The sequence below is a fragment of the Polyodon spathula genome, chromosome 40 (genome assembly GCF_017654505.1).
Source record: "Polyodon spathula isolate WHYD16114869_AA chromosome 40, ASM1765450v1, whole genome shotgun sequence".
NCBI classification, from domain to species: Eukaryota; Metazoa; Chordata; class Actinopteri; order Acipenseriformes; family Polyodontidae; genus Polyodon; species Polyodon spathula.
In genome coordinates this window covers 746,723-758,787 of record NC_054573.1, presented here as the reverse complement: position 1 = coordinate 758,787, position 12,065 = coordinate 746,723, and the positions used below count along the sequence as shown (strand labels likewise).

The 12,065-nt window shown below is 41.4% G+C and overlaps 1 protein-coding gene across 3 annotated transcripts; it reads right to left on the bottom strand.

The window, feature by feature from the left end:
* Positions 1-4,049: 4,049 nt before the first annotated feature.
* LOC121304961 (trafficking protein particle complex subunit 6b-like) lies at positions 4,050-11,458 on the bottom strand. Of its 3 annotated transcripts, none has more exons than XM_041236414.1 (8): positions 11,284-11,458; positions 10,156-10,244; positions 9,850-9,917; positions 9,299-9,416; positions 8,748-8,831; positions 7,893-7,986; positions 7,319-7,371; positions 4,050-6,233 (listed from the first exon to the last, which is right to left on the bottom strand). In XM_041236414.1, exons 2-7 carry the CDS (start codon positions 10,240-10,242, stop codon positions 7,340-7,342), a joined length of 483 nt encoding a protein of 160 aa, XP_041092348.1. In that variant the 5' UTR covers positions 10,243-10,244; positions 11,284-11,458; the 3' UTR covers positions 4,050-6,233; positions 7,319-7,339. The 3 variants fall into 3 exon arrangements, 2 of the variants coding, with proteins under 2 accessions (XP_041092348.1, XP_041092347.1); XR_005948011.1 differs by having other exon boundaries at positions 4,066-6,233; positions 6,358-7,371; XM_041236413.1 differs by lacking the exon at positions 4,050-6,233 and having other exon boundaries at positions 6,335-7,371.
* Positions 11,459-12,065: the final 607 nt, after the last annotated feature.

Below are 12,065 nucleotides of genomic sequence, written 5' to 3'. Positions count from 1 at the left end.
GGGGGGGGGGGGGGGGGGGGGGGTGGGGGGGGGGGGGGGGGGGGGGGGGGGGGGGCGGGGGGGGGGGGGGGGGGGGGGGGGGGGGGGGGGGGGGGGGGGGGGGGGGGGGGGGGGGGGGGGGGGGGGGGGGGGGGGGGGGGGGGGTGCATTTTGGGGGGGGGGTGGGGGGGGGGGGGGGGGGGGGGGGGGGGGTGGGGGGGGGGGGGGGGGGGGGGGGGGGGGGGGGGGGGGGGGGGGGGGGGGGGGGGGGGGGGGTGGGGGGGGGGGGGGGGGGGGGGGGGGGGGGGGGGGGGGGGGTGGGGTGTGGGGGGGGGGGGGGGGGGGTGGGGGGGGGGGGGGGGGGGGGGTGGGGGGGGGGGGGGGGGGGGGGGGGGGTGGGGGGGGGGGGGGGGGGGGGGTGGGGGGGGGGGGGGGGGGGGGGGGGGGGGGGGGGTGTGGGGGGGGGGGGGGGGGGGGGGGGGGGGGTGGGTGGGTGGGGGGGGGGGGGGGGGGGGGGGGGGTGGGGGGGGGGGGGGGGGGGGGGGGGGGGGGGGGGGGGGGGGGGGGGGGGGGGGGGGGGGGGTGGGGGGGGGGGGGGGGGGGGGGGGGGGGGGGGGGGGGGGGGGGGGGGGGGGGGGGGGGGGGGGGGGGGGGGGGGGGGGGGGGGGGGGGGGGGGTGGGGGGGGGGGGGGGGGGGTGGGGGGGGGGGGGGGGGGGGGGGGGGGGGGGGGGGGGGGGGGGGGGGGGGGGGGGGGGGGGTGGGGGTGGGGGGGGGGGGGGGGGGGGGGGGGGGGGGGGGGGGGGGGGGGGGGGGGGGGGGGGGTGGGGGGGGGGGCTGTTTGTGGCTACGTGTTCCTTAGACAATCACTAATTTGCGTATTTTGATCATTTTCCAAGATTTTTAAGTTACAGTGGTTTAACTTCATTATGCACAATAGATCACTTTTCCAATTGCCACTGGTTTCAAAATTTATAACAAGACCGAACATTTGAGAACCACGTAGCTAAATGAAGTGCAAATGAGGCAAGATTTATGGGAATTTTCCGATATACTTTGGCTTTCTCAGTTTAGTAGCCAAGCTAGCATCGTGATCAAGGCAACAACTGTGCAATGTTTCGTGGGCTGCAACGGTCTGTGGTTTCCCTTTCTCTGTCAAGAGATATCAGATAGGGATTCGAACGAGAGAGAATTATGTAACAGGTGCCCTGCCAGTTACTCGGTGGCTTATTGTCTTAAAACCACAGCTTTAAACAAAGTCAAACGTGGCCAAGTTCGCCGACACCGAGCTGAGGGAACAGTCTGAGGCAAAAACAGGGAAATAACAAAATGGAAACACCTGCCATAGCACTGTCAGCGCAGATAACCACGGTCCGCCTGTGCGGCAGGAATTCAATTTGACAAGTTGTGTTCTCTGCAGCCTTGCATTTCGAAACTGTTACACGTGCAACAACAAACGACAACGGTGTCACGGAAATTGTGTGTGCAAGGGACAGCCGCAAATGAAATATTTGCTATACAATGTTGTTTCACCTTTAAATGGAACTACCATAGGGGTTAAATTTGCAGAAAGAACTTCTTTGTTACCTTACATTGAGGTATTTTTTTCCCCACCTTGCAACCATGGTTACATAAACTAAGTCAGTGTGATGTTTAGCATGATGACATGAAATTGTTTAATCTTTACATGTGTGGTGACCTCACGAGGGGACGGGGGGGAGGGGGGGGGACGAGAAAAAACAAAACAAAAAAACTTCTGCTCTTTATGGGGGACATATAATGACGCAAATGCATGACAGCCTCATATGAAGACTTCATTTCATTCTCCATAGAATATATTTATTATGTGTCCAAAACAAATTTTTTTCCTTCTGCTATTTCCAATATTTCGTGCATGAAGATGGTTGCCACATTCAGACACGGCAAAACGTGGGCTTATATGGGATTCTATACATTTGAAAAAGTAATCTCGCTATAGGCAAGTTAATTCCTGCAAACATATATGGTATTAAAACAACAGTCATTGCAAATAATTCGTTTTGTAACCAAATCCCAATCCTATAGACCCTTGTCCTTTCTGCTAAAGAATCAGCCCTCTATCAAAGTCAGTGTACTGCCAGGGCCGAGGTGACTGAAACTGTCAGGTTTTAAAACAGCTATTGCGACAATCAATCGAGATTTAGTTGTTGTTACTTGGCAACAGTGCAGTCTAGTGGTTAGTCCTTGAGCCTGGGAAAAAAAAGAAATAGTAATTAAGGCTTTTACAATCAATTGTCCTTCTATTTAGTTAACTTTAGTAGCCATTTCACCACCATTCTTAAGATTAGAAAGAACCGCTATAAGAAACTAGTATATTCTTAGACAAAAAAAAAAATCAAGAGAGATTTCTGGAGAAAATGTTTCAAGTTTCTAAGTTTACTAGATGTTAAAAGAAATTACATTTGAGGTATCAGCATGTGATCAACGTCAGTGCTGGTTTAAAATTTTAACAGCTGCAATAATGATTTTCCGCCACATGGTGGCAACAAATATTCACGTTTTGTTTTTTTGGCTTTGTGTCAGTTGAGCAGCCGCTGTCTCGGGAGGCTGTGCATTATTTGTTCCATATCATTGCTATTGCTTGTAATATTGTTGATTAATCACATTTGGGGCTCCTCTGAACTTGAGATAGATTGGTCATTAAATCTGTAGAGTATTTTTAAAGAGAAGACAATGATCTATTCAGGGATACCAAGATGTTTAGTGAGCATGTGGTCGTAGTGAAGTTATCAGGCAACACACTCCCCATCCCCAGTGGTGCTGCTTTCCTAGAAAAAGAGAACATTTCAGGGGACCATTCTACTTGTGAGGTGTCTCGATCATTAAAATATTTAGCATATTTGCAAAGAGGAGACGATTATCTATTCTGCGATACCAAGATATTTAGTAAGTAAAGGGTCAGAGAGAGAGGAAAAAATGGGCAATACAATCCTCACCCTAATCATGCTGGAAATCATTTGCTTTTGGCATAATTTCTGGCAGCTGTATATCCTGGTACTTACTACCACATTTAAGTTCGAAAGATGTAACACTTTTACATTCCCCATATAGCTATGGCCAACAGTTTTACATCACCTAGAATTTTAGGATTGGACAATTAGAAATGGAATATATATGTATATATATTATATAATATATATATATATATATATATATATATATATATATATATATATATATATATATAATATAGAAATATCTATATCTGCATTAATAGCATGTTATAAGCTGTCAAAGTAAGCTGAGAGGGACTACGTAAGCAAAATTAGTTAATTCTATATAGGTGATGCAAAACTTTTCGCCTTGGCTGTATATGCAACACAGGTTGTACTTTCCACATGAGTAATACCACCCAGCAGAAACGTAAAAGGCTATGCAGCACTGTGTAGAACTATTGCTGCTGCGACTGCCCAGTGCGTCTCAAAAGGAATTCTTTCAGAAGGAATGAATAACAGGCTTTGCAGGCTATTGTATGGGCCAGTGTGGGGGCTAATAAGTTTCCCAGGTGGCCAACAGAACACTGTTTTCAAAGAACCCCTCCCCCAACCCCAAGGTCACGCTAGAATAAAACTATTCAGAAACTTCCGACTGACAAACCCTTTATAAAAAAAATCAATTTGAAAAAATACATGGTTTTAGGGAGAGACAAAAACATAAAGAAATGAGGGGGAAAGAGCTCATCAAAGTACAATAAGAAAATAAACATAAGATATTATACCATATCTGCATATATTGTATCTGTATATCTTAACTACCGAACTGTGATGAAAGAAAGACTGTTTATTATTTTTGCCGCAGTTAATATTAAGAGGGCGATAAGGAACTGGAATCACATAAGGCATCATTTATAGCCAAATGTACATAATAAAGCGATTTATCAATGCCATCTCATTCCAGCATGCATGTGCAGAAAGTTCTACCTCGTTATAATGAGGGTTCTCTCATTCAAATTTAATTTGTTGTTATTGTTTCAACTTTTTAATTCTTTGCACTGAAAAAAAAAAAAAAAAAAAAACACAGATAAATTCCACGAAAAAAATATAAAATGCCTGTAGCAAATATAAAAAACCTAAGCGAACAGCCTATCCATAACTTGACTATACTATTTTGGTACAAATTGTAATACGCTTACGATTTAGGCTTAAGGTAATATGTTGGTAATGTGTCATGATAATAAAGTAAATATATACCCTGCCATTCCTTCACATCGGCTTAAGACTTCAGAATTAATTCAGCAATTTATTTGTTGCGATGTTGTTTTCATGAGCAAGTGTTCGTTCAAAGCGATAGATGTCCTTTTTAGCGTGGGCGCATAATGCTCTAAACCCACTGGAAACTGAATGAACCTCTTTTTAAGAACTGCAAAAAAAGACAAGCAGATTGCTTTCTTGGTAACAGGGTAAAAAAAAAAAAAAAGTATTTATGTAGAGGCACAAACATTGTCTGTGCATCCTCTGTTTTCCACCCGAAGTTCTATTTGCACAACAATAGACAGAGAGGGGTTCTCACACAGCTCAGAGGCTGAGAGCAATGCCTATGAACAGCACAACTCCTATTCTTTGTCACTGAACTCTATCTGCCCAGCCCCCATTGCAGGCAAACAGTTCTGCGAACAGCTGTTGGGTAGCAGAGCAATGGCTTGCATTCCCATGCTTCTGCACGCTGTCGTTTTCACAATACAATCAATAAACTACCCGACTTTATTTGGCAGAAGCAATAATTGCCCCTGGACTTAAAGCTGGTCAGTGATGCAATGAAACGAACGACCCCCCCGCCGGCCCGCATCTGTTACTTGATTTAGGCTCTGTATTGTATTCATTGCAAAGACCTGCTTTTAATGGAAAGCAATTGCTTTGCAAATAATGTACATTCAATTATTCCTAAACGCAGTTTTATATCTAAAAACAAACAAACCAAATCACATAAGCGGCAAGTGATTTGAAAGAGCACTGACCTGGGTATCAGGCTGGTAAATAACCCCACTGTGCCTCCCATTTCTAATTACCAATGCATACACACTTCTTCACAACCCTTATTGTTTTTGCTGTTGGCTGCTTTCCCTCGCAAACTTCTTTCCTTTTTTCTTTCTTCAGCACTGTACAAGTATATTAGTTAAATATAAACTCTATCAAAAGAAACCTTTATGCGGGCTAAATAAACACTGTATTTAAATCGACCACATATTTTTACAGACAGACACTAGAAGACACTTACTTACACTTTAAAATGTTTGATTTTCAAACCAATGGCTCATAAAATCAAAATAGGGTTTGTTTCCACCCCCAGTCAATGGAGACAATTAAATCAATAACATACCCCTTCCTACCAATAATATATTACATGTGTTAGTACCAATAATTCACCATGAACTAAGAACTACACCACATTAACGTCACATAGCATCTTTCTATTAACAAAATACTTTCCTTGTTAGGTTTCTTGTTTAAGAAAAGCAGCTTTCAGAAACAACAACACTTGCCTAAAATAAAAAAAATTGTAATTGTTGCAATTATTGGCAACCAGCATTATCAGAAAACAAAGACCTGTGTAACTCTATGGCAGTCATATGTTTCCAGTATGTTACACTGCCCCCTGGTGGCACATACAGATATAACAAGAAACCCGCTCTTAAAAAAAAAAAATACTGCCTGCATTTTTCACTATAACATTTTAATGTATTTTTTAACAAGACACAAAGACACCTTCTCATCAATTAAGCAAACGGCTTAAACAATAGAACACATAATCCCTACTATAAAAACAGAATTTCAAATATGTTCAAAAAACCTAATGGCTTAATATTTCAAAAACTGTTTTGGCTAGCTAAACTCACATTTAAAAAAACCCACTTGGCGTACAAATGTATTCAGAGTGGTTAAAGCCATCACTAGCATTTATTATCTGCTGTATATAAAACATCCTGGCACCTTACACAGAAATGCTATTCTTTTTAAATTTTTATCTTAAAAAAGGCTGGATTGTTTCTTGTCGTCCTAGTCTCAACAGGAGGGCCATTTTCACCGCTCCCCAGATCATCGTGCACTCGAAAAGCATTTCTAACAGATGGCATTAACTTTCAAGTCTTTGATGGAATAAAGCGCCTCTCTCTTCCATGTTGGTCCGCACCCAATATTGTCCTCAATGCCTGGTCTGGCACAGTGCAATGGAGGTACGCTGATATCTGAGGACCAGATGGGGCTTCTCTATAGTATTGCACCTTCAGAGATGTTTCCAATGAAAAGAAAGAATATTCCAAATCAAAGGCTGAAACTTTGGCTTCTGAAAGTATTAGATTAAACACAAACCATAAAAAGCACATTCTAAGTAGTTAAGTTTATTACCTTACATTAATTGTACTTTAGTTATGGTGTTCGATAGTTTTTCCAATAATTGCACACAACATGGTCCACTGTTAAACTTTAAAAAAAGATACAGCGATAGATTTTATAAACTGTAGCAAAACATCTTATTCAGTCAGTTTTATTTATTGAAACTTTTTTTTTTTTTTTATCTCTATATTAACATCTCTAAAGAAAAACAGAGAAAATAAAGAACCCCCACTTATGAGATCATTAAAACAGACCCCAGTAGGTTTCGATAGCAAGCTTTGTTTAGCATTTTCAGATTGTGGCTGATTGCAGTCTTCAGTGGCAGGCACCAGTGCTAAATACCATTATGGCGTGGCCCTGAGGATGTGTTTGCATGATATAGCTATCTGAAACATTAAAATTCTGTTATATGATCGTGTTCCAATTCGTTCATATCTGTCTACATTTGAAAACAGAATATTAGAACGCCTGTCCAATGCTTCTAGAATGAGGCTTGAAAGTGGCGATCACAATACACCACAATCTGAAATGGTTACTGGAACGCATTGTGTAACCAATTATTATTTCCAATGGCTGTTGCCAGCGCTTTTAGTTTTCTAGGTTCCTTATCTAAGACTAATTTTTAACATGAATTTACAAGGGCTGGACAAAGAAAAATGCAAAACACCTGTACAATGTAGCACATACTATTGTGCAAACAGTATCTCTATAGACATGTTTAAAAGATGCATCCCTTTGTTGTGATTCGATGTCAGTCACGAGGGGAAAGACACAATTTGCAGAGAGCCAAGATGGTCAGAACAATTTAAAACACCTTGCAGACTTGTGCAAACCACTGCCGCCCTTGCAGCCACTACTGACACCGTCTCAGATTCTGCTGCACCCCTATAACTGGTGTGCAAAGTAAAACTAGCTAGAAAAGAGAGCCATCGGCTTCAGAAAAGCTGAAGGTGCTCTTTTAAAGTAAACCAACTTTCTAGGCATGATCACACTTTTAGGACCTCTGAATCACGACTTGAAATTTACCTGTAACAAAAACAAAAAAAAAACAATGCTTTAATACACTTAAAACCTGCATGTCTTTGGGGCTACAGTTTAGCACTTTACTCATCAACATGCATCTAAAACAAATGAAATAAAAACAGTAACAAAATAACACATTTGTTATTGTTGAGATTATTGGCAACTTGCACAGCAGAACGCAAAGACCTATATAAAATATAAGAAAAAATTCACACAAGGGGCTATAATTTAGCATCCTATGCACTATATCCGAGTTGGCTTGCATGCAGAAACACTTTTTTTTTTTTTAAAAAAGGTAAATATACCACCCTGTTGTTCTGCATTGGCACTGTTTTGAGGTACCACTGCAATAGACAGATAGCCCATTAAAAAGCTTGCATTTGAAACTGGGATGAATACCAATTCAGGGATATAGACATTCAGTATGCAACAAAAACCCCATTAATTCAACTGCAACTAGTGCATTCCTGATGGCTAAGTTTGGGATTTAAAGCCTTTACAGAGAAGCAACTGTGCTGACTTACAGGCTGGCATGAGAGAGACCTCTGCAGTCACAATGCTGTCAATGCCCAGGTTTGACAGGGCACCTCTCACCATGCCACACGTGTACGCCAGGTACTGGCAAGGGAAGAAACAAAAAGACAAAAACGATTAACAGCTACAGAATAGCTTGGTCCGCATGTTAACTGACACAACTGAGGTAATAAGACATCGAGCTACACGTTGGCAGAGTTAAACACCGCACAAAACAGCACTCTTTCTGGCACCCTGTATAGCGCCAAAGAAAGAAATGCACTGAAGAGACTCGCACGCATGGTCAGATGTCTGACTTTCATAACCTCGGTTCCAAGTGCCAGTATTCATACCGTTTATCTACTGAACAGGTCCCTTGATCTTTCATTTGTCGTGCCGTTTTTTTTGTCTACGCCTTTTTGGCATGTTCGAAGTCATGAAGCGATAAACGGAATGAGTGTGTGCATGCCGGTAGTGGATTTAAGTCCTTGTACACCGTGATGAAGGCACACTGCTAAAATGGATTTTATACGCGCAAGATAAGCTACAGCTATTTTACAGCATGTTACAGCACTGGGGAACATTCCTATATTGCATCAACCACCTATCCATGGTTATCCTGGGGTAAGCCATTAAAATATGTTGATGCAATCCAGGTGTATTCACTGGTACTGTAAAAGTACTAAAACATCTACTGTGGCTTATCTGGGTATAGGCTGATCCAATCAAGTTTCTTTTAGATATTACAGACACAGTGGCGCAGTTAACATCTTGCAGGAGAAGGGATTGCGATCAGGGAAGTTTCAGTAAATATCTTTGTTCCTTTTAATAAATGGAACAATGTGTAAAATAAGACGACATCTTACTTTAGGGGCTTCCTCCATGTATTGCTTGCTGTTGGAGAACTGTGTCAGGAGACTGAATTTGTTGTCTTGTAACACATAGGTACCCTGTAAAGAGATTTAAAGTTGCTCTGCTATCATTTGACCGTCTGCTCTTCTTGACACAGCTAGCTAAGAGTCACTGCTTTTTTGTTTGCATTATGCCTGCATCCCTTTTAAATCAATTCCAACACATCACTAATCCAAATTGCAATCAGCAGTATTCTGTTAAAATGAGCTTCTCACAGTGACATGACTTAAATGGAAATCACTGTTTGTCAATTCAACTGGCTTCAAATGAAAGCAGTTCAACAAATCACAACGATTACCAGGACTCTAAAAATATCAATTCCAACTGCAATCCCTATGAAGGAACTGGAATTTGGAATTCAAAAAGGAATTGAAATTTGGAATTTAGAAAGGAATTGGAACAGAGAATTGATTTGCAGTTGACACCAGCCCCAGACTGCAGTATGTTAACCATTTGGCTTCTGCATACACATATTGCATGTTTTGCCCACAACAAGCAGGTGTACCTGATGGTTCGTCCGCAGGTTATCAATCTGTTTCCTGAAGAGGTTTATCCACAGATCTTTACAGAGAAACTTCATGGCGTCCAAGTCGTCTTTGAAAGACGGGGTATCTTTAGTGAACCTTGATATAGGGGGAAGACACATTTTTAATGTTGCCAGTACCGATTAAAAAGCAAGCAATTAGGGCTGGATTATCACAAATCTTCAGATTGAATGGCCTCTTCATTTCTGTATCGCAAAAAAAAAAAAAAAACACCTGGTACATTCGGTTGGTCCAGGAGGCTTTTGTTTGGTTGCATAACTTCTTGTAGAGGTTTCATATTATACCCCAGGTAGGGTTATCATATGACTCCAGGTACACTAGGACAGCTCAACTCACCCCAACGTTTTCCCTGTCTCAGGTACCTTTCACAGCAGGACTACACTTACCAGAATGCATTGGGGTGAGAGTTGAAAAGCCAAAACCGTCCCCAACGTCCTAGTGTACATGGAGTCATACGGTAACCCTAAACCCAGGAACATCCCAAGAATCCAAGGATATTTTTCTTGCATACCTTTCAATAAGTCCTTGTCCTACTCGGAAACCCATGCCTTCCAAAGTTGACAAGGAGCTTCCCCTTTCCTGCAAAAAATAACAAAAAACGTAGTATGATATTCATAAAAAGTTTGAGAATGCTGATTGCTTCTAATCATTATTATTATTATTATTATTATTATTATTATTATTAAACACTGATTAATTAGATTTGAAAGAACAGTAGCACAAGTGAACAATGAAACACATCAAGAAGAAAATAACTTTCCAAATGCCAGCACAGTATATGAGAAAGTTGGGTATTTAACATTAAACTTTAACCTACCTGGTTACTGTTGTCCTCATTTTGATGCTTGTAAACATAGGCCACCATCTCCATGTGGAGAAACTCAAACAGAGACTCATCTGCCATCACTGTGGAGGTTATAAAACACAGTACTGACGTTACATCACTAAACACTACAACTGTAGTCGTTAGAATACACACCAGTGTTAACTACTGTACTGTTTTGTCGGTAACTAAACACATTATTTATTTGTGATTGCCCTGCTTAGAATTTCTACAGATGTTTGACAATAGGAAAACATTAATCAAATCGCAATTGATTGCATCTGTACCAAAATCAGACAGCGTACCATCTTCTGACGTTATGGGTCAAGTTTCTATTCACATGTCACATTCTGACAATGTACCACTTTCTAACACCACACCAGTATGTATTATTAGCATCATACTGGACATCCATCTTTAAACCCCCAAACAAGGTTTCAGCAAATCAATCTGGAGAGCAGACTAACAAATAGTCTTTACAATTTAACACTCCAGGGATTTATAATGGACCTATATTTTCATGGACTAGCCGACACTTAAAACCTGTGAAGCACCAGCTCTGACCAGAGTATAGATCCGTGCTGAACCTACCCTCAGGTCAGGCTCAGAGTGGCTTGTTCATATGTTAACTGGGTTTCATTATCTGTTAATGTTTAAAATGTTTGGCGTTTGACATTTGAAAGTAAAGTGCAAGGGACGTGGGTGCAGTTGTTTTGAGTAAAAGTATTACGTCATTGAAAAAAAAAAAAGGCACAAAAAAACAACATAAATTACTGAATTTCAGTGCGACTCCAAACCAGACTCCACAGGACTAAGGTACTCGATATTGTGATTTAAAATAAATAAATAACGAAACATTTTGGTATCCAACACTCTCTGCCAGACAGAGGTTATCAGTCTCTTTCAGAAGCAATACTGCCGAAGAAAACAAAACAACAAAACACGTAGCCTTTTCACTTTTTAATTAAAATAAAAACACAACCCTTCGACCTTTCTACGTCGTGTGTATTTGAAAACTACGCGTAAAAATACATGCTTTCGTAACAAGAAAGTGTGATTCGTAAACGTACTGAACTTTACCAAATATTAAACTAAATCACAGAACAACAACAAAATCTTTACCTGGCTGCTCCTCGGACAGTCTACTTCCTGGTGACAGTCACCGCAGAGGGACAATCTTCACCTCCAAACGAACCTTTGATGCTAATAATGCAACGCTGTTTTCTTGTCCTATTAAACCTACGTTTTTTTCCTAAGTTAAAGCTGTCTTTTCATACATGAACACTTTTTTAGACACTGTGAACAATTTAAACGGAAGTTTCTACACAGCAGATGACTAATCACGCTCAGTTCTCAGGATTTACATTAGTCTGTCTAAAGGAATTAAACAAAGCTGTTAAACCTTACGAAATTGTCATTTTTAAGAAGTTTAACTCCTTACATACTTGCAACTCTAAATCCTGAAGAAATGATGCCCGTGCACTCAGTACTGACAGTGCTATGGCAGGTGTCTTCTATTGTTTTTTTTCCCAAATGCTGTGCAGCCACCTTTTACACTGACTAATTCAAGGATTTTTAAACCTGAGGCTTAATTAGCAATTTGAAATATAACATTCGCACCTGCTGCCTCAATTAAGTGCTATAAAAAAAACACAAACAAACAAAAAAAACTGTTCATATATAGAAAAATAATTTTATTTTCATTAGTATTGTGAAGTGTACAGAAATGATGACACTAGTGTTTTTTTTTTTTTTTTAATTTTAAGTGGTGCACAGGATAAAGAAAGCAGACTTGTCATTTATTAAAGACTCAGCCTAGGTAATATATTTCATACTGCCTTACCTAAGGTAACATTAGATAGTCCAAGTCCTAATTAAGATCTATGAAACCAGCCGTAGTTAAA

What these genes read in the sequence shown, in the direction of transcription:
- LOC121304961 (XM_041236414.1), bottom strand. Translation starts at nt 10,242, where the DNA reads ATGGCAGATGAGTCTCTGTTTGAGTTTCTCCACATGGAGATGGTGGCC. An exon ending in GGACAAGGACTTATTGAAAG is followed by an intron (nt 9,417 to 9,849) that starts GTATGCAAGAAA and finishes CCCTATATCAAG; the next exon opens with GTTCACTAAAGATACCCCGT. An exon ending in GGTCTCTCTCATGCCAGCCT is followed by an intron (nt 7,372 to 7,892) that starts GTAAGTCAGCAC and finishes TTTTTGTTACAG; the next exon opens with GTAAATTTCAAGTCGTGATT.